The following is a 27,789-nucleotide window of genomic DNA, read 5'->3' as shown; positions in this document are numbered from 1 at the left end:
GTAATTAATGGGAGATTGGACATAACTTATTCATTGAATTAATTTATGTGTTAGAGCTTTTAACGTGATGGACAAGAATTGGATAAACTTTGAGATATGTTTTCTATTGAGTACAAAGAAGAAGTTTCCCAACTTTTAGAGTTTGCAAAATATCACATCAATAATTAGGGACAAATAAGGTGTCCATGCAAGAAATGTATGAATTCAAATTGGGACTCATTAAAGAGTGTGAAGTGACATCTCTTAATCACTGGAATAACTTCCTCCTATATAGATTGGGTGTATCATGGAGAGCTCGTGAACTTGCACAAAGGTATGCAAAGATTTGATGAAGGAATGAGTAGTAGTAATCCTTTTGATGAAGGAGCTAGCAATAATCTACTTCCTTAAGAAAATGAAATGTTGAGTATGTTGCATGATTTACAAGCTGGTATTGAACATGTAGAAGAGATGGAGGAAGTTTTATGAAATGAAATGTTATTTCACAATGGGGTAGATTTAGAATAAGATAGAACAAACATGGTATTTAAGGAGTTATTAAACCAAGTAGGCTATACCTCAACTGTTCAAAATTTTTGTCATTGAACTTTTTGGTTATGATGATGCATGTGAATATTCTTAATGGTTGAATAAAACGTGTGTTTCCAGTGGGTGCTACCAATATTCCTAGTTCATTCTATGAAGTCAAATGAAAATTTATGAGTTGTGTCTAGGATACGAGGCTATTCATGCCTATAAGTATGATTGTGTATTGTTCTTGAATGAGTTCAATAATTTACAACAATGTCTGACATGTGGTGAGTCTCGGTACAGGGCTAGTTTAACAGATCAGGAAAAAAATTCCACAAAAAATATTGTGCTACTTTCTAAGAATACGGGTTGAACCTGAATAACCTAGACTACCCAACCTATATTATAAGGGTTGAGTGGGTTAAAAAAAAATGATTTTTTCAGGTTGGAGGGTTGAGAAATTCGGTTCAACCCAGCGGTGTATCTTGAATTTTATTATTCATGTATTATTAAAAATGAATTTCATGAACATTTATGGGTAATTTTTGAATTTATGTATTTTAAGAACTTTAAATTTATTTGTGTTTGTAATTTTGAGTTTATTTTTGTTTGTAATTTTGAATTTATTCGTGTTTATAACTTTGAATTTGTGAATGCTTAGCTTGAATTTATGGTATGAAATTTTGAATTAATGTATGTTTAAAATTTAAATATAACAAACTTATATAACCCGATTTAAATGTAAATAGAAACAAAAGAAAAAAAAAGACCTATACGACCCAACCCAACCAAACCCATATTTTACGGGTTGGTTTAGGTTGGAAACTAAATTTGGGTTATTCGGGTTGCCAACCCAAATAACCCGAAAATATAGGTTGGGTTGAGAATGTCTCCCAACCTAACCCGATTTCACCCCTACATTTAATAATGTCAAAACGCTTGTTGTTGAATAAAAGTTTAAGTTAACTTTTGATGCGTTATTTTTTTCCGCTTGGTAGTTTAAAAAGAGTTGAGTTTGAGCTAGGCGATAGACTAGTTTCAAGGTTTTTATTGTAAATCGTGTTTGATTTGCACTACCACCCGCGTTCTTGTTGTTTTACGGATTGACAATAAGAATAAACAAGTGGAAACAGAAGATGTGTTGAGACATCCAGTTGATGCAGAGAGATGAAAGCACTTTGATTCTGAATTTTCTGATTTTGCTTTAGAGCCATGGAACGTTTATTTGGGGTTAGCTCATATGGATTCAATTCGTTCGGTCATATGAGTATCTCGTAGAGTATATGCCACTGTGGTGTTAATTCCTTACAATTTTTTCCCATGAAAATGCATGAAAGAGTCCATTTTTTTCATGTTATTGTTCATTCCTGATCCAAAATCTATTGGTAGAGAAATTGATGTGTACCTACAACCATTGATCAAGGAACTGAAAAATCTATGGGCTTTTGATGTGGGTACTTATGATTGTCTTACAGATCAATATTTTCAGTTGTATGCAACCTTATTGTAGAAAATTAACGACTTTTCGGTAGTGATCTATTTGGGTGGAGTACAAAGGGGTATCAGGCATGTCCCATTTGCATTGGATGATATATCGTCGTTTGGGATAAGAGAAAAAATAGCTTTCATGGGACATTGACGCTATCTTTCAGATAACCACGTTTGACGTAGAAGTAGGCTCGATGATGAAAAAGTATAGCATAAGGCACCTTTAGTTGTAATGAATGGATAAGAAATCTTGGAACAACTAGATTCGTTGGAGTTTCCAATTATGAGTAAGCATCATTCGTTAAAAGATAAAAAAAGAAATAAAGCTTCTTAATTGGACTAAGAAAATTATTTTCTTCGATCTTCCTTACTGGTCAAGATTACTTATTTGTCACAAAAGATGTAATGCATATTGAAAAGAATGTTTGTGACAACTTTGTCGGTACATTATTGAATATTAAAAGAAAAACCAAGGGTACCACGAATGCCCTATTAGATCTACAAGATTTAAAAAATAAAAAATGATTTACATTTGATAGAAGTCAGTAACAGATTGATGAAACCACATGTGAGCTACACATTGACTAGCAGCAAGCGAGTTGAGTTTTGAAAGTTCCTGAAAGCAATTAAGTTTTTCGATGGATTCGTTTCTAATATTTCACGATGCATGAATAAAAACGAGGGGAAAATATCAAGTCTCAAAACTCACGACTGTCATGTTTTGCTACACAATCAGTGTTATACAAATGATGGAAGTTATCTCACATAGTAGAAAACGCTTCCTTGTGTGTGTTTGTTATATCCTTGTCACTTGCCCTCTCAGGTGTAGTTGGCGATATACACTTGCCAAGTGATGAAAGTAGCTCAACTAACCAATAAGAATTATAAGTAAAGCTCCTTATCAAGAATGTATCATAAACCTAAATTACAAATAGCACAAGGATAGATGGATAGATTGAATGAGGTATAAACATACATTGTATTAAACAATGAAGGTCTTCGGCCACTGTACAATACAAATAGATACAATATAAAAAAAATACAAAAATGGTAAAAAAAATAAAAGTGACATTACAAGTCAGGAGGAAATGTGGGATGGACTTTTCTGAACTCACCTCTCAAGCTTTCACTCTTCAACTGACCGGAGAAGATGAAGGAATACTTTACAGGTGGTGGAAAGGCTACTCTTTCCCATCAACTCTCTAGGTTTCCACCCACCTCTTCAAGTGAGTGGTTGGCTCATTTAGACCTCTAGTGGCTAGTCCATTTAGACGTCTAGCCCATTGATGGTACGTATGAAGTTCTTTTTTATAGGCAGATTTAGGTGAGAAGTTTAATCTTCTGAACATGTCAACGTCGAAAGTTTTCTATCTTGTCAAGTCAAGTCAATTCCATTTACCACTTTTTTCTTCTAGTGAACTTCTTCTTTCGCTTTGATGTGGTCTTCTAGCCTAGTTTTCACGCGAGTTTCTTTGCAATTCGCCAACTTCTTCTTTTGCAAATCCTACGTTTAGACATTAAAAACAGGGTAAAGCAGGCATATCACTTATGTAAAGTTTATTCCTAAATATTTATGCATTTACAACATAAGCTATGTGTTTTGCCACTCTTATCACGCATTTTGGTCTCATTATTCTACCTAAAAGGTCATAGTAACTTGTATTTATATGAGTTATCACCTTCTATGTAGCGAAGGACATCCAACCTTGAACTTGCAGCTTTGAACGCCTACTGTGCCCCTTGATCGCATCATTTTGGTAATGAACATTATTTGTTTGCATAACATGTAATAATTAAGCAAAGAAGTTCATGTAATGTTTTAAGTCAGGTTTAAAGGGTCGTACTAAGCATTGTAATTGGTACCAAAAGTGATAGAACTAAGTCATGCACAGCGGAAAAAGAATCGAATTTCTACCCTAATTGCCACAATTAACATGTAACCATAAACTAATCAAATTAGGGTTTTAAGAAGTATTACCTTTGAAGCTTTCAAAAGGTTTGATGTCTTCTTACCAATTCTACCCGAGACCACCACTAGTACTCAACTGCTATCCTCTAGACAAAGAACCGGGTTGTGGGACCCAATTTTGGTGTAGAAAGTAATGGAGATAAAATGAGATTGGAAGCTTTCTTTTTTCTTTTGTTGAGATGATGAAAATGATAAAAGAGGCAAAAGTCCTTCAACATTTGAAAACATCTCTATTTATAGCCTAATTACATGCAAAAATGCATGCAATTCAATTGCCAAATCTCAACACCTAATATTCCACTAACAATTAGTGGAACTTAGTGGGCTAGGTGTCTATATCTCATATAGCCACATATCCCACTAAGAGTTAGTGGGATTATCCAACAAAATGTTGGATTTTCCCACTAACTTAGTCCAAGGGTAAAATGGTCATTAGATTTTTCTAGTCAAAAGTCAAACTTTGACTTTTCTAAGTCAAAAGTCAATATTTTGACTTTTTACCATTTTGTCCGTCTTGACTAATTCCAACCTCCCGAGCATGAATCCGCATTCATTTTTCCAAAATTCAAATCACATTTGGATATAAGGCCGGTCAAAGTTTGACTTTTTCAAAGTCAAAAGTCAACATTTTGACTTTTTACTATTTTTGACCAATTCCGAGCTTCTTAGTATGAATCCGCATTCATACTTATAGTATGTAAAACATAAAGCTCTATTTCTAATTAGAAGACCGACGACTATATCACTGTATATGTCGGTTTCCCTTTCTTCTCCCAATTCGAACAATTCGACTTATTTCATCACACTGTTCTAAGTTTAATCCATATGAGCTAGCAGAGGAACCTAATGGACCTATAGATCATGGGCTCCAACGATTCAAGATTAACTAGCTAAACTCTTTTAAACCGAGTTAATCAACATTCGTTAACTAACGGGTCATTCCACTAAAGTCCCGTAGTTGCACTCCCCTCACTATAGATATATTTGTGTCCATTTGATAAAACCATAATCAGTAAGTTAATCTTTCACAGGTTGCTCGTAACCTTGGCTGGGTCAAAATACCGTTTTACCCCCAAGATTACATCTTGCTCCTTAAGTCCCACTAATCCACTATTGAACAATTGGTTTAAGGTTCAACCTATAAACTTAATCCCTCTCGGGCCAATGAGAGGGTGGGGCCCCTTGTTCAAGACTTGGATTCAGTGCTTAAGAGAGCAACCTATCTACTAACCCTAAAGCGGGTAGGAGTGAATTCCATCTTGTACCCTATGTTCCCAGCTATCCACCCGATCTTACCCCTGAAATGGGAGGCTTATTGGGCCAACGCTGATGAGCTGCCCTCACCTATGCAGATCTAAGGATAATCTCGTGTGAATAGGAGTTCATAGTTAACTCAGGATTAAGACTAAGTTACCTAGGTCATCAATAATTGAGATAGTCAGTTTTAAACAGTAAACGGTGTTATAACGTAAAAAAGACTAATTCATGGTTCAGTCTTATGTAAACATTTTACATATGATGCCCCCACTTTCATGTCTCTACATGAACGATTAGGATCACTTCGTTTGTACTACAAAGTGGGCCGCATCCATAGTTTCTCTAAATAAGGCGCCCAACCTTTATTTCATATACTATAGACTATTTAGGCTATATACTCGAACTTGATCCACGTTTATGTTTACACATAAAATTCAAGTTTATTCAAAAATAGCCTTGGAACTTGATTTATTTGATTTAAGATTATAATATTTAATTTCTCAATAACAACTTTATTGAACAAAATATGATTTACAAACTACGAGTTTTAGGACAAAAAATTCCAACAAAAAGTACTTATAGTGAAATATCAATAAACTCTCATTTTTTGTGTTAAGTTTCTCACACTTGTTTTAATTTCGCTCACTAATCGTTCGATGCGTTACTTCACGGAGAATATCATGTAGAATATGCTTACATAGTTGAGCCTCTGTTTTATCTCGTGAGGTGGAAAGAGTGGGGTGTGACATAATGTGTGTCTATTCATTGATATTATGTCAATGTCTTGTTGGGAAGGATCGGTCAATGATTCTCGCATACTTCTAAAATGCCCCCACTTCCATGTCTCTTTACATGAACGATTCATGAACACATCATTTGTACTAACTACAAAGTGAATTGCATTCATAGTTTTATCAGATGAAGGCACCCAACCTTATTCATACACTATAGATCATTTGGGTTATATACTCGAACTTGATCCACATTTATGTCTCTACATAAAGTTCAAATCTACACTAGATAACCTCAAGATTTTAGTTTATTAGATTCAAAATTATAGTATTATATTTTCACTAATAAGTCATCAATAACCTCTTTATTGATTAGAATAATATTTAAATTACAAACTACGAGTTTTAGGACGTAAATTCCAATAATAGATGACTTTATGATAATTTTTTGTTTGATTTATTTTATAGAGATCAATACTATCTTGTCAATTTAGGATATTCAAATATGTCAACATTTTTAGCATCATTTCGCGATCAAATATATCATTTACAAGATTTTAAAGAAATGAAACATCGCCCTTGAGATAAAGAAGAAGTGTTTAACTATCGAAATCCTTCATTGTGAAATGTCATTCGTTGTTTCGGTGTGCTGAAGGCTCGATTTCCTATCTTAAGCAAATGCCTCCATACTCGATAAAGACACAAAGTATATATAAATAGCATGTTACACAATTCGCAATTATATTAGATTGAATGATTGTCAAGATGATCTATTTAAGGACTTTAACAATGAATTAATGATCGTTGAAGATGATAGAACTAAGACATGCACAGCGGAAAAAGAATCGAATTTCTACCCTAATTGCCGCAATTAACAAGTAACCCTAAACTAATCAAATTAGGGTTTTAGGAAATATTACCTTTGAAGCTTTCAAAAAACTTTATACCTCATTAGCAATTCAAATCGAGACCACCACTAGTGCTCAACTACTATCCTCTAGACAAAGAACCGGGTTGTGGGATCCAATTTGATGTAGAAAGTAATGGAGATAAAAGGAAATTGGAAGGTAGAAGTTTTTTTTCTTGGTTGAGATATTGGAGTATATTAAAAAAGGCAAAAGTCTTCAACCATTTGAAAACTCCCCTATTTATAACCTAATTACATGCAAAAATGCATGTAATTAATTTGCAAAATCCAAACACCTAATGTTTCACTAACAATTAGTGGAACTTAGTGGGCTAGGCGTCTACATCTCATATAGCCACATATTCCACTAAGAGTTAGTGGAATTATCCAACAAAATGTTAGGTTTTCCCACTAACTTAGTCCAAGGGTAAAATGGTCATTAGATATTTTAAGTCAAAAGTCAAACTTTGACTTTTCTAAGTCAAAAGTCAATATTTTGATTTTTTTACCATTTTATCCGTCTTGACTAATTTCAACCTCCCGGGCATGAATCCGCATTCATTTTTCCAAAATTCAAATCACATTTGAATATAAGGCCGGTCAAAGTTTGACTTTTCAAAGTCAAAAGTCAACATTTTGTCTTTTTACTATTTTTGATCAATTCCATCAATTCCGAGCTTCTGAGTATGAATCTGCATTCATACTTATAGTATGTAAAACATAAAACTCTATTTTTAATTAGAAGACCGATGACTATATCACTATATTTGTCGGTTTCTCTTTCTTCTCCCAATTCGAACAATTCGACTTATTTCATCACACTGTTCTAAGTTTAATCCATATTAGCTAGCAGGGGAATCTAATGGACCTATAGATCGTGGGCTCCAACGATTCAAGATTAACTAGCTAAACTCTTTTAGACCGAGTTAATCAACATTCGTTAACTGACGGGTCATTCCACTAAAGTCTCGTAGTTGCACTCCCCTCACTATAGATATATTTGTGTCCATTTGATAAAACCATCATTCACAGGTTGCTCGTAACCTTGGCTGGGTCAAAATACCGTTTTACCCCCAAGATTACATCTTGCTCCTTAAGTCCCACTAATCCACTAATGAACAATTGGTTTAAGGTTCAACCTATAAACTTAATCCCTCTCGGGCCAATGAGAGGGCAGGGCCCCTTGTTCAAGCCTTGGATTCAGTGCTTAAGAGAACAACCTATCTACTAACCCTAAAGCGGGTAGGAGTGAATTTCATCTTGTACCCTATGTTCACAGCTATCCACCCGATCTTATCCCTAAAATGGGAGGCTTATTGGGCCAATGCTGATGAGATGCGCCCTCACCTATGCAGATCTGAGGATAATCTCATGTGAACAGGAGTTTATAGTTAACTCAAGATTAAGATTAAGTTACCTAGGTCATCAATAATCGAGATAGTCAGTTTTAAACAGTAAACGGTGTTATAATGTAAAAACAAGACTAATTCATGGTTTAGTCTTATGTAAAGACTTTACATAGGATGCCCCCACTTTCATGTCTCTACATGAACGATTTAGGATCACCTCGTTTGTACTACAAAGTGGGCCGCATCCATAGTTTCTCTAAATAAGGCGTCCAACCTTTATTCATATACTATAAACTATTTATGCTATATATACTCGAACTTGATCCACGTTTTATGTTTACACATAAAGTTCAAGTTTATTATAAAAAAAAATAGCCTTGGAACTTGATTTATTGGATTTAGAATTATAATATTTAATTTCTCAACAACAACTTTATTGAACAGAATATGATTACAAATTACGAGTTTTAGGACAAAAAATTTCAACAGAAGATACACATAATTTTTTTATCAATTTGCAGAGTAATATAATTAAATTAGATGTGAGTCCACGCCGTTTAAGAGAAATGGCTCGAATGAGAGATAATATATTCAATTTGACTAGGATAACCTTTGAATGATAAATACAATTTTATGTTTATGTTATTATTTTTATTTGTGTACTGGAATTTCTTTGTATTAAATGATATAAACTTTTGACAATTTTATTTTTTATGTTTAATGCAGAACATATATTTTTGTTTAATGCCTAATTAAATTAGATGTGAATAAAATAAAAAATAAATTTGGAAGAAAAACAATAAATAAGAAATAGTTATATATCAAACACATTTTTTGTTTCCTTTTTTCAAAAAACACGAGGAACGTTACAGAACGGGCACTATATTTTTCACTCTCGGTTTCCAATTATAAAACCACTATCTTCAAAGTTTTTTATTCTCACACACGTTTTACTCTCAAATTAGAAAATATAAAAGGGAATTTAGTTTGAGTGAGTAACAGAAAAGCTTAAATTGTATTGATAAGAGAAATTTGTAAACAAGAGAGATAAGAGCTCCTTTTCCAAGCTCGGAGCAACTCACTTTCTGAATGGAAATAACCCGCATTTTGCCAAAAAAACCTTTCTATAAGTTTATAGTTGGGCTTAAGTTGAGAGAACTTGTACTCAAACTGTCATACATTCATTTGTAATCGCATAATTTAATATTCAGTACATATAGTAGATAGCTCATCGCTGTCAGACGCTTAGAAAAGCTTTAAAGAAAACGAGCACCTCCTAATCTTGAGATAACTCTCAAGTTCGAATTCATATTCCCAATTCATTGCTTACCTTCTTCATTTTGCTCTCATCTATTTATGACCAACTTTTCTAACAAACTCTGTAACTTTTCTATCAAGATATTACTTTTGGGTTTCTTTTGACCTTTTGAAGTGGGTTTTTATGCATTTTCTTTCTAGAAAAATAATATATATATATATATGATGGGTATATCGAGAGGAGAAGTTAATGGTTAAAATTTTGAAAATATAAAAAGGAAAATTGAAACCCACCATATAGGTTAGGCCAATTTTGGCTTTTAAAAGATTGGGGTTCGTGAAATGATGCCATAAAGTAAAATAATTAAATGAAGAAAAACAGGTGTTGAAGAAAGTGTTTGGAAGAAGATGGGTATTGTAGATGATACTCACGGGTGACAGTGTTAAATAAAATATTTAAAACAAAGACTTCACATTCACCTTTTTCACAATTTAATTACTCTCACTATTCATATTCATCTCTCTCTCTCTCTCTCTTCACATACTCTTTTCAATAGGGAAATGCAGTTCCTTTCCTTCCCAAAAACCCCTCTTCACAAAACCTTTTCATTTTGAAGTATTAAATGAGAAACAAAACTATGAGAATAAAAGATGGAAGGAGAGAGAAAAATATTGATCACATCGTGTGTATTTTAGTTGAGTCATGTGTTTATTGAATCCCAAGCATTTTTATATACATAAATAACGTGCTAATTAGAATTACTACTAACACACTAACCTTACAACTCTCTCTTCAATCCTTCCCTTTTCAATCATTCTCACTAAATCATTAGGCCACTACGCACCCTCCTATTTAGAAAATATTCTTAAATACTAATTTAATTATTACTTAATAAATTTAAGCGCATTAAGTTGAATGATTTTCAAATATGGTATTAGAGTTTTTGTAAGAACTTTTCCATAAGTAGAAATAATTAATAAACTATATAAAAATATTATAAACGACGAAAATGTTTAGAATATTTTTAATATATAGCAAAATTTTAAATTATATTATCTATCATTAATGAATAGATATAAAATTATGTTACATCTTCTAAATATTTTGATTCATTTTTACAACTAACAAAAAGAAATACATTATATTGTGAAAATTTATTGCACTCAAACACCCATTCAATTATCTCTCAAATCCTCAATTGTAAGAATAATATTGTTAAAATTTTTGTACAATTCACACAAAATTCTTTCAAACATCTCAATAAACCGTAAATGCTAGAGAATAAAATAAAATTGACTAGGTAGCATCCTCGGTTCATCCACATCCATTATTAATTTGAAATCAAAGTCATAAGCTGTTTAGTTTATATTTTGTTTATTACTTTGTTAAACTTTTGGTTATGATTTTAAACATAGATAAGTGATTGTAAAGTTTTTATTTAATGGGTGAGTTTAGAGAGGTGCCAAAATATGGCAGCAAATAAATTAAACCGAAGCAAATGTAAAGTGGATTTTGAAATAATTAAGTTGGCAGATGATTGGTGAGGTCAATGCTTGTAATTATTTAAAAAGGAAAAAAGGGTAAGAATATGGGGAAAGAAGAAGAAGAAGATGAAGAAGGAAATTATAAAAAGAAAGTGGGTCAGGAAATCCATAGTTTGCGTATATTTTGTTGTTGTCATGAGCCAAAATTCAAGCAGAAAAGTAGAATCAAAGTACTGTATATAACTGTCTGTTAGCTATTGGTTCTTAATTTGGTATTATAAATATAAAATATGCACTCGTTCTTGTGTTTTTCTCTGCTTGGAACCTTCTTTCAATCTTAGATTCTCTTCTCCCAACCCCTTTCTCTCTACCATTCTCAATCTGCTTTCGACCTTCGGAATTTCATTTATTACCTCATTATTATTCTTTTTAACTTTTTATATCTATTCTTTATAACACGTAACTAACAACACTCTTACCAGAAATACTACATATATCTCTAGCTACCAATACATCTTGATGTTTATTAATATATTTGTAGTTTAGATCATATAATACGATACACCACTTCAATCATAATAGTTGTAATGGGTAAATGATGTGATTGCTTGTTTAATTAAAAGCTTTACACCATTCAATTACCGTGTTTTGTATCTATGATCTAGATTTTTAAAAAAATCAATATTATATATTTTTATAGTAATAATGGTGTAAGCGATGGATTGTTCTTTCAAACATATTTCCAATATATAATAATGTTAGATAATGAAGTTTCATCTTATGTAATTTACCTCACACACATACATGGAAGGATATAACACATTCACGTTGTTGTATAAGTTGAAACAAAGAACATAATATAAATTTAAGATTAGAACTCCAAATGAAAATGAAGTAAAGCAAGGATTCTCTTTCCATAACTCTGTTTAAAGGTGAATATATTCAAGATTTTCAACTTTTCCCATGAATATCTTAAACTTTCATCCTTTTGAAATATTTGTTTAAGCCTAAAGCCAGAAAGTGTAAAATTAAATTAGTTTATATGTTTGAATGATCATTGAATATATACCACTAAACTTTCCATCTTTGTAAGTTATATATAAAATATAAAAACCTCATTTAAATTAACTTAACAAAAAAAGGGATTTTTGAAAAACACATTATTGTTTAAATTCTTATTGTGAAAAATGTTTAAAATATAGGATGTATTTCAAAAGCTATTTTGAATTTTTTTCTTTTTCTTAAAATGACTTATTTTTTTTAAACTAAACACTTAATCAAACACTAACTTCTTAAAAATTAGTTATTTAATTGTGTTTGGGAAATATATATTTTTCTTTCAATTTTTTTTTATTTAAAAGAAAAAGAATACATATATATATATAAAGCACATGCATGGACTTTGATCATTTCTTGTTTTTGGAGTCAACCAAAAAAGTAAAGAGTTTTAAGCTTTGGGGGTCTTGATTTGAACAAAAACAAAAAGACAATGATATGGGACAGAAAATGTTTGAGAATTGAAATGGAAAACAGTAATAATATTAAAAAAAAGAAATATATGAAGGGTACTATTATTGGTTAATTAATTATTGTATATAGGTAATGAAAAATGAGAAAATTATGAGTTGAAAAATGGTGGTGTTTAGTTTCTTCTATTATGAAAAGATTGATGGTTTCAAAAATGTTATTGTTGGGTGTTGGTGTGGGTGAATTGGTTGTCTCAACCTTCCTGTTTTTATCCTTCTAAAAGTTCTCTGTCTACCTGAAAATTAGTACACAAAGTTTCTCACCAGAATCATACTTAAAATATTTTTTTACTATCAAATCACAATTCCCATTTGATTTTATGACTCCTCTGTAGACACATATCTGAAAAATATAAATACAACAATATGTTTTCTGTCAATCTTTATTTTCCAATTCTCTACTAAATATGCTGTTATATAGAATTCAATATCTGACATATAACAGTGGAATCAACGTTTGTTGTTAACAAAAGCATAGGGAAAAAAATGTCACTAACACGTTAAAGTAATATAAAAAGAATTTGGAGTAATTAATTATTTTCGTAATATTTATTGGTTAAAAATAGAGATGTAACAAACATTGATTTAGAGGAGTTGAAGACAATTTGCAGTAATGATTTTCACCAATAATTTGATAATTAAAGAAATGGTGTACTTCATATGTTTAAATGAAAGATGTAGAGAGAGTTTTTTGTTGATTTAGTTGTGAATAATGGGATGTGTGAAAATGGATAAGCTTCACTATTTTGAGGAAGGAAAGTATGGTATGTAGCACTAATTGAATTCAAATTCAAATTTGAATTTGAATTTGAATTTGAAAAATCATAACTAATGCACCAAAACAAATTTATAATTTATAAATCAATTAAATTAAACATCTTTTTCACCTAACAAATCTTCAATTTAGTAAGAAAATGGTGTATTAGTCAACCCCTACCGTCTCCTTTTCTTTCATCCTCAAACTTAATCAATTCATTCATTATTAATAATTTCTTTCAATCCTTACCTTTTCACATTTCAATTTTAATCTCATTTAATACATACCATTCTGTTTTATATTTAACTACGTTCTATTACTTTTTAATTAAAATTTGAAACAAAACTTCTTCCAAATCTTAAACAAATACAAATTTAAAATGTTTCTATCTAATTCATTCTTCTCAGTTTTATGGTTAATTGAGAAACTTTGAAATCTTAAAATGCATATAATAAATATGATTATATTTTTTTCTTTTTTATATACACATATACATGACAATGAAGTTATGTAAGTTTGAGAGAGATTTTAGAGGTTTGGTTGTTGAACTAAGTTCCATTTCATGTTTTGAACAATGATGATGATTTTGGTTGTGTTTATAGCAAATTTTAAGAACTAGATCTCACTTTTAAAAAGTTGGTCAAAATGTGTACTAACATATTTTGGGTTAAATTAAAGGGGTAAATAGATAACATTTTCTAAATTGCAAAAATAGAAAATTTAAAAGTAAATAGTTTTATGAGATCACTAATTTTGTTATATTTAGGATAGGTAAAAAATAAGTGTCATAAACTATTTTTTTTCTAAATGTTTTTGTGATTTGATACAATTTTTTAAAATTAACTGATTAATAATAAAGAGAAAAGATCTAAATTCAAGTATAAATGATTTAAAATGTAAATGAAGACTCTAATAACTTGTTTGATAATATTTATCATTTTTTTTTAAGAAAGAAACGTTTCTGGTTCTTTCCCTTCTTTCCATTTTATTTCATTCTACTTTCTATATTTACTGAAAACGTTTTTTTAATTATTTTGGCTGATTGTATAGGAGACGTGCTTGAAACATTTGTTCTCCTATCATTTATGAGTTCAATTCCCAACATTAATGATTTTGTTTTTTTTTTCTTTCTTTATCAATTTTTCATATTTATATATTTAATATTTTTTAATTTATTTTACCTCTTTGCTTGTGTTATTAATTTTTTCTACCGATGTTTAATATTTTTAATTTGTTTTATTTTTTCCCTTCTTCATTATTTTTTTCATTTTTTATCTTTAATTACATTTTAAAACTTTAATTTATGTATTATTTTTTTCAAATTTTATAGTTAATTTTAGATTTATTTTCTATTACTTTTTTTTCTTTTTCTGTATTTACATGTTTAATTTAATTTGAATTTCAAACGGTTGAATATTTAGATTTATAAAGCTACTTTTGATACGTATAATAAAACACGAAAATATTTACATTTCTAATAAAAAAAAAAATTTAAGTCTGTTTTTAAAAATATTCTAGGGTTGTCATTTATATATATATTTTTCTTCTTCTCCAATTTTTCTTTTTCTTTTCATCTTTTTTTTTCTTCTCTTTTTCTGCATTTTTAGGATCTTGGTACATGATTTTGGAAAAAAATCATTAGAATATTGGTAGTTTAGATTTGGGTACATGATCGTGTAGACATGTACCCAAATCTAAACAATCGTGTATCAAATCTATATGATGTTTAGATTTGACTACATGATGTTTAGTTTAGATATATGATGCTTAGTTTAGATATGGATGTTTTTTTGTGAATCGCAGTTTTTTATTTGAACATTCACCAAAAAACTTCATTTTCTTGTTACTTTGTGGTCTATTTTTCATAGTGTTGGCCTTGGGATCTATTGTACTATTCAAAGTACACTTTGTAGCCACCTATTTTTATCCTAGCAATAATTTTCTCTAAACTTTTATTTATTTATTTTTGGAAAAAATGTAAAAAAAAATTAGTAATAACATATATTATTGATATCTCATTTTTATTATTTTAGGAAATTAAATCAATTTATTTTAAATAAAATATTTTAATACCACATTTATCTTATTTGTATTGTTTTAGGAAAAAAATAAATGAATTTGTTTTAAATAAAATCTTCTAATATCAATTTTGACTTATTTTATATCATTTTAGAAAAAAAAAAAAGAAAATTAATTTTCAACAAAAAAAATCTTTTAATATCCATTTAATTAATTTATTAATTTTACAAAATCTCATTTAATTTAATTTATTTATTTTAGGAAAATGAAATTTACCTTATTAATATAAGGTCAAATTTTGATTATTTTTTCCTAATTTAGGGTACGTCCTCGATATATAAATAGGAGCCTTTGTCATTTGGAAAATTAGGGGAGATTCTTAAACAAAAAAATTCTTTGAAGAGAATTTCTTACAAAAAAATTCTTTGAAGAGAATTTCTTACAAAAAAAATTCTTTGAAGAAAGTTTCTTAGAGAAAGTTTTTTTAGAAAGATCGCATAGAGAAAAATTTTAGAGTGAATATCTGCAAAAGCGTTTCTATTATTCTTTTCATTACCTTATTGTATCTATATTTTTTTAAAATTTTATCTTAAGCAAATTAAACCTCATAGTTGAACTAAACTTAGTTGGAGGTTGCATTTGGTAGGGATTTAATCTCAATTATCCGTACCTCATACAACAAGTAATTTATTTGGGATTCGAATTCTTATTTTTCTTTTCTTCTCTTGTTAAAAGATAAAGAGAAAGAAAAGAAAATGTAGGAAAATTTCAGTATTTTTGTACTACACTTTTTTATCATCATTTTTAAAAAAATTCTTTAGTCTTTTTCTTCTCTCTAAAAAATATAGGGAGAAAGAAAATGACATAAGACAAATGTTCTTTTTTATTTATCCGTATTTTATTACCATTTTTAATCTCAACTCTTAATCTTTATTTTTTTTCTCTAAAATATAGAGATAAAAAACGTCGAAAAATTTTTATCATTATCGTTATCACCATTATTATTATTATTATCATCATTTATTATTATATTATATTTTATTACTAGTAGGGTTCTTTTTCTTTTTACTTGTTGTTTTTCTTCTTCTACTTCTTCTTATTATTTCTTTCTTTGTTCATTCTTTTTTTTTTTGTTGTTGTTTCTTTCCTTATTTTTTTTTATTGTTATTATGTTTCCTTTCTTTTACTATTCACATTTCTATATTATAATTGTTGTTATATGCACTTAAATCTAACTCTTTCTATTTAAATTTTTTAATATTTTGAAATCCTTCCAAATTAAAAATCTTTATGTTTTAAATAAAAAACTTTTTTTTTCATTTAGCAAATTTGTCTCTAATGCTATAAATGTTTTATGTTTCTTTCAAAACCTTCAAAATTTAACATATGATTTCATAAGATTTCATAAACCAGTCTTTTCTAAAAAACTTATACCGTTTTCCTTAAAAAAATCATACGATGGAATCTAGAACTTTCTGAAAGTTCATTATTTCTAGATTCTTGAGGTGAGGGATCAATATATTTGGAAGTCCGAGATTTGATCCCAAGAAAAAATGAATTTAATTAATGTTTTAAAAAAATATTTATTCAAAGACTAGCCTATGATAGATTTTGAGAAATTGTAATAATTTCTCATTTTCTTAAGGTGAGAAACTTTTCTCAATACGTAGTCTTAATTAATGGAATATTATTCAACTTATTTTATGAGATCATTGCTTCAAATATTGGAGTAATAATGGTGAAATAAGACATTGATATAAAAATAAATTAAAAAATACTTTCAATTCAAGATTTGAAATTTGGCCACCCTTTATCTAAATGGGTGTCGTGGGGTGCTAATACATTCCCCACACACAAATGACTCCCGTACTCAACTCAATTTTTTCGCAGACCATCTTTTTAATTGTTTACTTTATTTCGGTGACTAATCACACCGTAAAAAAAGATTGGTGGCGACTTCTATTTTGTTTTAAAACTAGCTCTTTTGAGGACTTCAGTCGCTCCGCGTCGTCTCGGGCACGTGACGACACACTTTTCCGCCTTTCGATTATTCTCTTTAATCCCAAGTCGGACCACAAGTTCCTCAAGTTTTATCTCTTTGCGTTTATGCTTGAGATAATTTTTGAAGTCCTTACATGAGGGTGACAATTTTTCAATTATTGATGCTACCTGAAAAGACTCACTCAAAGTCATATTCTCAACATGTATATTATGTAGAATTACCTGAATTTCTTGAATCTGACTGATTACAGTTTTGGCGTCTACCATTTTGTAATCTAGAAATTTTCCAGCGATAAGTTTCTTTGCACTAACAACTTTAATTTTGTACTTCTTCTCTAATGAAGTCCATAGATTTTTGGCCGAATCAACACTACTATACAAATTGTATAGTGTGTTGTCTAACCCATTCAAAATGTAATTCTTGCAAATATATTCTGCATGTTTCCATGTATCAACTACAAGTTGCTTTTCTTTGTCAGTTTTTCCTCAGATAAAATGGGAGTGTCCTCTGTGAGAAACTTTGCCAAATTTAAAGTGGTGAGATATAACATTTTTTTTTGCCAACGTTTGAAATCAACACCACCAAACTTTTCAGGTTTCTCCCCATGGATAACACCAGTTACAAGAGAATTAAAGTTTGTTGAAGTTATATCTTCAAAACACATAATTAAATAAGAACGGTCACATACAAACTAATTAGAGATTTTTTTTAAAAAAAAAACTCAAATTAATGTACATACTGTGATATTTGAATATAAAAAGAATGTTTAAATCAAATCAAATTGGCTTACTGTGATACTTGAATAAAAAGAAATAAATCTAAACAATATATATATATATATATATATATATATATATATATATATATAACAAACTAATACATATATATATAAATATGTGTGGCTCAAATAAACTAAGACAGTGAACAAAAATTGAAAATTCAAACCAATTAAACAAAGCAATACAAAAAGATAAAATAAATGGATCATTATTTTTAATACTACATAGGCTTTATACACTTTCCTGTGTGAATGGGTTGGAAAGAGTAAATAGAAACAAATCCAAATATATATATATATATATATATATATATATATATATATATATATATATATATATATATATTAAAGATAAAACATAAACCAGTCGGTATAAAAAAAAAAAAAATGTTATACAAGTATGATTTTAAAGGTGCTTGATTAAAGAATACTTCAAATGCACAAATCTTGCTAATTAAAGAAATACAGAAGCATCTAAAAGCAACTATACATAAACATTTGTAAATTAAATTTGTCTTAAGATTGTTATACAGATTATCAAATTGTTATGAAGATTATTATCACAGTGAATAGAATATCATATATAAATATAGATCTGAGTCCAACGAATTCACGTTATCTCCTTAAGATAAATTTACTCACTCTAGTGCTTGAGTATTTACAGTAATTGTCTCTCAGGATAGAACATGTCAATTTTCTTCTAAGTGTATTAGTCCGTATAGAAAATCTACGAACGAAATTTTGTGAATCTACCAAACGTCAGATTGTGGATATTTGTTTTTCTCTAAACCAAAATGACTTATTTATAGAATTTTCGTGGTCACTCGAAAAATCATGTCCTTTAGTTATTAACACTTTTCACTCATGATGCATCCATTCATGAAGAATCATAACCATTTGTTTCAACAAGAACGAGAAATAAAGAATGGGAAATGGAAACATTATCAAACGGGCACTAAGCTACTACATTGTTTCATATTATACCCCAACCATTTTAGGTCTCAATTTCCATTGAAGTTCCAATTTTACTTGAATGTAGTTTTTGAAACATCATGAAAAATTAAAGGTAATTGTAACGATCTAACTTTTTATACTAAGTTGATGTCATTACCTTAAAGATAAATAACAATTTTGACACTTTCTTGAAAATATGAAAACTCAAATCTTTATTAAAATAACTTCAAACTACTATTCATAAAACATAATTTAGCAAAATCAATAAAAATACCATGAAAACATATCCAAGTACTGGTTCTAACAAACTTGAAAGAAAAAAGATTCAAATAAATGTTTAAAGTAAAAATACTGAAAACGAATCATGAAAAGAGAAATCAAAATCAAGTCCTCATATTGCATGTCACAGGCGCTTTTTGTCGCTTGCTAGCTTTCCATTTCCTCTACCTTTTCTTGAAATATTAAACATAAAAATGGAGTGAGTATAAACATATACACAGTAAATGACCCACTAATTGTCCTGCTAGGTAATTTGTTAAAACTTTCCATTAGGAGTACCATAAAGTATCGTGTGCCTGATGGAACACACATGAACTTAGTGATCTCGTAGGAACACTCAAATCTGATGATCCTAAAGGAAAATGCAATAAATCAGGTTGTGAGTGATCCTATCATACTACACATGGAGACTAACATACTAATGGTCTCGTGTCGAATGCACAAAGTCATGGAGCTGAATATTTAAGGTGGTGATCCCGAGAGACATCGTACATGTAGGTTGACATTTTAATAGCCAAAATTAACAGACAACACAATTCAAAAGCATGTAACAATTAAAGTAAACATGATATGAAACATCAATCATAGCAATCCATAATTATATAAGCCTTAAAACATTGCATAATCACAGCATATCAACAGATGACAGCTACACCATCTCATTATGTATTTCAATTAAATCAAATCCTAAATAGAAAAGGAATTTTTGTAGTAACCTTAATTAATAAAGTTTATCCATGACTAGCATCCAAAAATTTTCTAATTTAATTTACCTACAATAGAACCTTGATGAATTTTTTTTAGAGATTAATCCTTCCAAAATTTATCAATTAAACCTTAAAAAAAAAAAATCCAAACTTTAATCCTTAAATTAATTTATCAAAACTTTAATCTTGTAAGTAAAACCCACGTTAAAAACATGCAATTAATTATTTTTAAACCTTAGCGTAATCCACAATTTAAGAGTAACCTTATGCTATACAGAACATCCACCATCACAAACATATTATACGCCACATGCATATATAGTCGTGTCACTATTATCACACATTAATCCAACCTTTCAATTAGAGATCTAATAGCAGAACCCTTACTTGCTAAGTTCCTTGTTGCAAACGAAACCACAATTATTCTACCTATGCATAACCAAATTTAAATTAACAATTTTTGCCAACAAATTATTAGTTTAATTACCTTATCTTTTTAAACTTAAAATCCTCTAAGCATGATAGAAAAATTTACTACTTAAATCCTCCAACTTTGCCAAGGGGACCTTCTAAAGACATTCAACCAAAATCAATTCCAATAATAAAACATAATTTAGAGTGTCAATTAAGCTTTAATGAGTACTAAAAATCCGACAATAAAAACCTAAAACACTCACCTAAACTACCAAACCAAGACCGAGGAGCAGCAGTGATATAGGGCAATGGTGGACTAACGTCTTTTTCTCTTTTCTTTCCATCATCTTTTTCTCTCATTTTGTAATTTTTTAATATTTTTTTCAAACTTTTTAAGATTGTGTCACATATAAAAATTGTGAAAAAAAAAATCAATGGGATATTGAATTGTGAGATGTAAATGATTGTGTACAAAAAAATAGCCAAATCTAAACGATCATTTTCAAATATAAACAACCATGTACCAAAAATATTGAAAAAAATAGTTGAAATTTGGCTACTCAAATTGGATCAAATCTAAACGATCGTGTGCCAAAAAATCTTGAGAAAAAATGATTGAAATTTAACTCTAAACGATTGGAGGAAAGAATAACCAAATGAAAACAACCACGGTTTAAACGAGTGGGAAAGAGAAGTGGAGGCATAATGTGAAGTATTGAATTAGTTGAGTTTGTATGTTTGAAAAGATTGTTACATATTATATTAGAGCATAAAATAAATTATTATACTTATTTGATATTTAAAAAAATGAAAAGAATTTAGAGCATTTAGTTAAAAGAAAATATAAAAGAATGTAATTGAGCATTTAAAAATAATGTAAAGTATTAATGAATATATGATAAGTAAAGTGATTAAGAATAATAATTGGGAAGTTGATTAGATATCATTGAACTTTGTTGGTAGCATGAAAGATCTAATAATTCCTTTATTATTTATATTTTCTTGGGAAGATGACAAATGAGAAGTGGTAAAAGAGTAAAAATGATAATACCCAAAAGCCTTTTGTATGAAGCAAGTTTTATAAAGAGGATTAATCTTTCTGTTCAAGTCTTTGTTTTTAATCTTTATCTTCGCAATTGAAATTTTATTTAAATAAGCATTCCCCACTTTTGGTTTCTCATGCATTTCTCACTACTCTCTGCCATTTCCATTTCGCCCTTTTCTCCTTCTTTCTTCTTCTTCTTCCTCCTCTCTTTCTTTCTCTTTCTCTTTCTCTTTTCTCTTTCTCTTTCTCTCTCTCTCTCTCTCTCCAATGGACACACGTTTCAAGCTCCGTCTCTCTCGTGTCTTCCAATCCTCTTTCGCCTCTTGCCGTTCCCGTAATCTCTCCGATATCCTCCATAAAGCCGTCTTCATTCCCTCCTCCTCCGACGACGCCAGTTTCCGCAAGATCTCACCCTCCGAAACCTCTTCCGATTTCCTTCTCCCCCGCCGCAAAATCTCCCACCGCTTCCCTCTCTCTCCTTTCCCCTCTGCAATTTCCCGTCCCCGTACTTGCCCTCCGGCTTCCCCGATCTCTCCCTCCAAACCCATCTCCCAGAAAACGACAACCTCAACCAAGAAGAAGAAGAAACAGAAGAAACAGAGGAAACAGAGGAAACAGAGTAAGAAGGAGATTCCGTTCAGCCCCTTTCGTTCATCGAATTTCGGTGGTACATGGTGGTACAGTAGCGAGGATGAGGATGATGATGATGAAACAGACACCCTTTTCTCTTCGAAATCGCGTTCTTCTGATTCGTCGGCATCTCACCGAAGACACAAGTCGCGGCGGAGAAGAGGATGCCGGAGCCGGGGGTCTGAAATGGGAGTTTTGCCGTTGAAAGGGAAAGTGAAAGATAGTTTTGCAGTGGTGAAGAAATCGAGCGATCCGTATAATGATTTTAGAATGTCAATGTTGGAGATGATTGTTGAGAAACAGATATTTTCAGCTAAAGATCTTGAACAACTCTTGCAATGTTTTCTCTCTTTGAATTCTCATCATCACATAATGTGATTCTTGAGGTGTTCACTGAGATTTGGGAAGCTCTGTTTTCAGATTGGGGATCATGAAACAAACAAAACTAAATTTCCCCTTTGTTTATTTATTTATTTTTCTCTTACTTTGTTTGTAAGATTAGCAAATGAATTAATCTAACTCACTTCTATTGCTTATTTAAGGAAATAATCAAATTCTATTTTCTGGGTTTTGCATTAATTAATGTGGGTCTCCATCAAAGTGAAAAGACAGAAAAGAGTTTTTGGTTCTGAGAAGGAAGATTTTTGCAGATGAAGCTTTTGAAAAATGGAGTTTTTGGAGGGAAGAATAAAAAGATAGAGACTTGCAACAATACCCCTTTTGGGTACAGGCTTTTTCTTTTCTTTTTCCTTCTTTTAAATTGGTAACTTAACTTCACAAATACACACACACACACACATACAACATATATAAAATATATATATTTTAAGAGTTGTCAAAACAAAAGGAAGGATGGAAAAGCCAATGGCTAAAACAAATAAAAAGACATAAAGTTGTCCAGGTTTCTATGAGTTGTTAACATTTGTATTGTATTTTCAATCTCACCAAAAAAAAAAACAAAGAATACAAATTGAGAAAAATGTCAATCAAGAAACAAACATCACATATATTGAAAGTAGTGTCCAACTTTGGTTTGTTCTTCACAATAACCATTCATTGTGTTTTCCAATCTCATGCATTCTATACTCATTTGAATTTTCATTTCAATGCTGTTTTTACTCTAAACAAAAATCTTCATCCGTGGGGATCTTGGTTTCAAAACTCACACAAAAAGAAAAATCTATAGGGACAAACCTAATATCAAATCTAACTATATAATAATAATAATAAAAATATACTTATCTTATGTGTCACTACATCTGATAATAATATTGATAGATATAACATATCCTTATGTTTGACTTAAAAATAGATGCTGAGTTGTGAAAATTAGGCCATTGAGGTTAATGGATAAGAATATATACAAAAATCAAAAGTTTAAAAAATGATAAATCTATATGCAATAATTTGCCATACATATAGAGGACAAAACCCAATCATGTTTTTGGTTTTGCATATAATTTATTTGGATCTCATTTTATTGTATTGTTTGTAAATACTGAAAGCCAAAACTCACAAGCTGTTTTTTTTTCTCCAAACAAAAACACAAAAGGGTTTTGTTTGTGTATACCCAACAAACACTCACATGAAACATTGAACTCTTTAGAAAAGCCAAAGTCAGCAACAACATAACATAATTAATATTTGATTTGTTTAAACAATTGATACATTATTATTCTAAAAAGTTGATTTGATGATGTCTCCTGTCTAGGAAAAGGGTGTTAAATGAGAAAAAGAAAGAAAAAGGTTTAGGAATATTTATAAAGTATGTAGTCAGAAATGGGTTAATTAGCATAAATGAATATGTATAAAAGGTAGCTGTGGAAAGAAGGGATGATCACATGGTGGTGATCTCAAGTAAGTAAATTTTGGTTAATTGGTTACTTAAAAAAGAGGGTAAAAAGTAAAAAGTAATATTTGGTTAATTGGTTACTTAAAAAAGAGGGTAAAAAGTAAAGGCTAATGGGAGTTGGGTAAAAGAATAGGGGCAAAAGGGTAGAATTTGAAGTGTGTAAATAGGCTTAGCATGGAAATTGAAGGGTCAATGTCAAGAAGGGCAGAGACAAAGTGTGGGTTACAAACTTACCATGTAAAAAAAAAAAAAAATGTTATATTTTAAGTCTACATTTTGAGTTTATTTCTTAGCATCCATATTTAATTTGTTTTGAGTTATTTTGTGGATAGTTAAGTGAGCTTAAGGCTTTTTGTTTGATTTGGTATAGATGTTATTCGAGTTAATTAAGTTGCGCTAGAGATGCTCCCACACGGGGGCATATTGCAATGACAATGAAGTAAATTCAATGTCTATTCATTTAATTTGGGTATGGGTATATAAATTTAATAATTTGGCAAGAGAGTGCAGTTGTATATAGGGAGTTTCCTAATACATTTGGGGTTGGGGCTGTCCTTAAAAAGACCAAATAAAAAGAAGGTGAAAAGTAAAAAGGAAAGAATGCAGTATTTGAAAAGTTAAGGAAGTGGAAAAGGTTGTGTTTAGAGGTAATGTATATTAATTGATGTGGGTGTGGGAATTGGTGTAGAAGAAGAATCTTTAGAGGAGGAGTAGTATAGATAGAGGATAGAGGATAGAGGATTGAATTAATGAAGAGAGTGAAAGGGTTGGGAAACTGGTAGGAATGGTTGAGAATGTCTGTAGAAGTGGCAGAATGGTGGAGATTGGGCATTGGGTTTTTGTTAGTATTTTTTGGGTTATTGAGCCTTATATTATATTTCTGTTTCTGTACCCTAAAACTGATCATCTTCCACATATATCTATGATGGCCTTTTTCAGTGCTAACCCTTTTTTGCCTTCCCATATCAAAACAAAATCTTTGCATTATTATTCATGAATCACATCTCTCTCACACACACTATCATTCATTAATCACTCTTTTCATTTCATTTCTTTTCTTTTCTTTTCTTTTCTTTTCTTTTCTTTCTTCAATTTTAATTTATAAATCTAATCTTGTTTTCTCTTTCATTTTTTGTTTCCTGACAATGACCTAACATACCAAAAACCACAACTCTATTAATTCAAACTCTTTTCTTATACCAGAAAGTTTTGTTTCTATCCTTCCATTAACAATTTAGGTGTATGCTATTACTCTTTTGGTACGTATATTTTCTGCTGAATCATTGGTTTTCTTATACACATATTGTTATTATTACATCAATCATAAGGGTAATGCTTTCAAAATTTAATAGGGTTTACAAAATTAATTGTCCATCTCTACTTTGAACTTCTTTTTTCAGTATGAAGGAGGAGTAATTAAGAGTGGGATGACATTTGACATAAAACTAAGAATGAGAATAAAAATGCATTTGACATAAAACTAAAATGGAAGGGAGAGGCTAAGCAGTTTTAAAAGAGAAATTGACTATGTAGGAATTGGAATTGGAAACCCGTGAGTGAAAGAAAGGAGGGAGTAGTTGTAAAGAAAAGAAATGGAAGAAGTGGTCCATTCCACATAGGTAGAGAGATACATAGTTAGTAATGGGTTAGGTGAAAGAGATGAGTATTTGTTTCTTTTGGATTGGGATTTGAGAGTTTGGAGAGATGTGGCCTTTCACTAGTCATTGTCACTTCCACTTACATCTACATTCTACTTTTTGGCCCACACCCACATTCCCCCAATTACAATACAACCCTAAACCCCTCAACACCTGGCCCAAATACTTCACTATTTCATTTCCAAGTTCTTTCTCCACTCTACTTTTATATATATATATTTTTCAAACTTCAAACTTCAAACTTGGGCCCCATACTTCAACCCTCAACCCAATGTTTCAATATGTAACATATAATAATCCTTCCAATTTGCTGTTATAGTCGAGTATAAACTTCACTTTAATAAACCAAACAAAACAAAAATAACTATTAATACTCTTCACCTCCACGTTGTTGTCTCAACTGCAAACAAAACAGTCTAATGCAATTCATTTGAGTGTGCTAGTAAACACAAGGTATGTGAATTCTTGTCCTTATTATACTCTAATCAAAGTTTTGCCTCAACTCATAATATTTTAATTGTATATAACAAGGTCTACTTCTACCCATGGCAACATAAAATTAATATAAAAATAAGTATGTAGCTACCCAATAATTCTAAATTTGTAGAAGTGACAAAATTAACGCTACAAGAAATCGAAAGATTTTTTATGTTGAGATGAACGTTCGAAAAAACGACGTTGGCACAAGCCACCAATACCGATACAACAAAGAGGCGGAGGTTTAGTAATTCAATACGTTGGGCTTTATCCCTCACATTTTTTAATTTATTAGTAAGCTTTCCTTGACACACATGAAAAAAACGTCGTGAAAACAAAAATGAAAATTTTAATATTAAACTTTCCAACGCATTCTCTGACACCATTAGTGAACGTCGACTATGACGGCATGGAAAGTCCTATTCTCCAACGTTTTCACAAAATATGGAACACACTAAGTGAAATGAAAAAGAGAGAAGAAAAACTGCTCGTCGCTGTTTGTCTACTGTCGTTCCTCTCTCTTCTCATCGGTCATCCATCGCCGTCCGCCGCCCACCACCGTTCGTCCTCCCTTGTCGCCGACCGTAAGGTTAGTTTTCTTTTTTATTTTCTTTTTTATTTTGAAATTATAAAAATGTATGTATATATTGTATAATGTATGTATTCAAAATAAATGGTATAAATTGTATAATATATGTGTGTATATATTGTAATGTGTGTATTGGTATTATGTGTAATTTGAATTTGGGATTGTATATGTAGTATGTATGTGTAATGTATGTATGTGTAATATATTATATAATGTATGTTTTTATGTGGAACGTATGAGATTTTATGACATGTATGTGTAAATTTGAGATTGAACGTGTACATTCATATTCAAATTCATGTTAAATAATGTATGTGTAGTGTAAGTTTTTAGAATTGAGATTGAATTTGAATTTTAGAAAATATTAGATATTTAATTAAAAAGGTTAATGTAATATGTAGTTGATATACTTTATGGCTATCCTTCAATTATGGTAGCCTAGTTTTTTTTAACGCAAAATTAGTTTCTAATCTGTTAGTAGTGTTGGAAATTCTTAGGTAGCTTTTAATTAAGTATGTATCAAGTGTTAGGTATGTTGAAAGTGTTAAGTAGATTTAAACTTAGTTTAGATTTAATCTTAATTTAGATTTAAACTTAATTTTAGTGCAAGATAGAAGATTGGACATATAGCTTATTCATGGAATAAATTGGAGTAATTTAAGTTGGAGTATATGAGAAGAGAGAGATACAAAACTAATCCAACCCCTATTTATGTTTTAGGGCTTGTTGGTTTTTATGTCTGCAAGAATTATGACATCATTTCCGAGCAATGTTAATGAGTAAGACATTTACCTAAACTTGGATGCGTTAAATAACGCATGAGGATCGTCTTTAGTAGGCGACACTTTAGATTAGTCTCGTTACCCTAAACACTTGTAGTCATGGTTTTTCGAGAATGTTAATGAGGAAGACATCTACCTAAACTTGGACGTGTTAAATAACGCGAGAGGATTGTCTTCGGTAGGCGATACATCAAATTAGTCTCGTTACCCTAAACACTTGTAGTCATGGTTATTGATCGATCTAATAGTGTGTTTTTTAGTAGATCTGTTTCAACCCTCTCACATTTTCGTTCCGGGGAGACAACACTTCAGGAACATTGAGTTGGAGAGATAGTACAGCAAAATGAGAGGATCCCCATTTCAATCC

The 27,789-nt window shown here is 30.4% G+C and overlaps 1 protein-coding gene across 1 annotated transcript; it reads left to right on the top strand.

Annotated features, from left to right (window-relative positions):
• The first annotated feature begins 21,553 nt into the window (after positions 1–21,553).
• Positions 21,554–22,643, top strand: LOC101203425 (transcription repressor OFP8). The gene has a single exon (XM_011657205.2). It carries the CDS (start codon positions 21,702–21,704, stop codon positions 22,440–22,442), a length of 741 nt encoding a protein of 246 aa, XP_011655507.1. The 5' UTR covers positions 21,554–21,701; the 3' UTR covers positions 22,443–22,643.
• The last annotated feature ends 5,146 nt before the right edge of the window (positions 22,644–27,789 follow it).

The sequence above is a fragment of the Cucumis sativus genome, chromosome 1 (genome assembly GCF_000004075.3).
Source record: "Cucumis sativus cultivar 9930 chromosome 1, Cucumber_9930_V3, whole genome shotgun sequence".
Lineage (NCBI taxonomy): Eukaryota > Viridiplantae > Streptophyta > Magnoliopsida > Cucurbitales > Cucurbitaceae > Cucumis > Cucumis sativus.
This window is presented reverse-complemented; position numbering and strand designations above follow the sequence as displayed.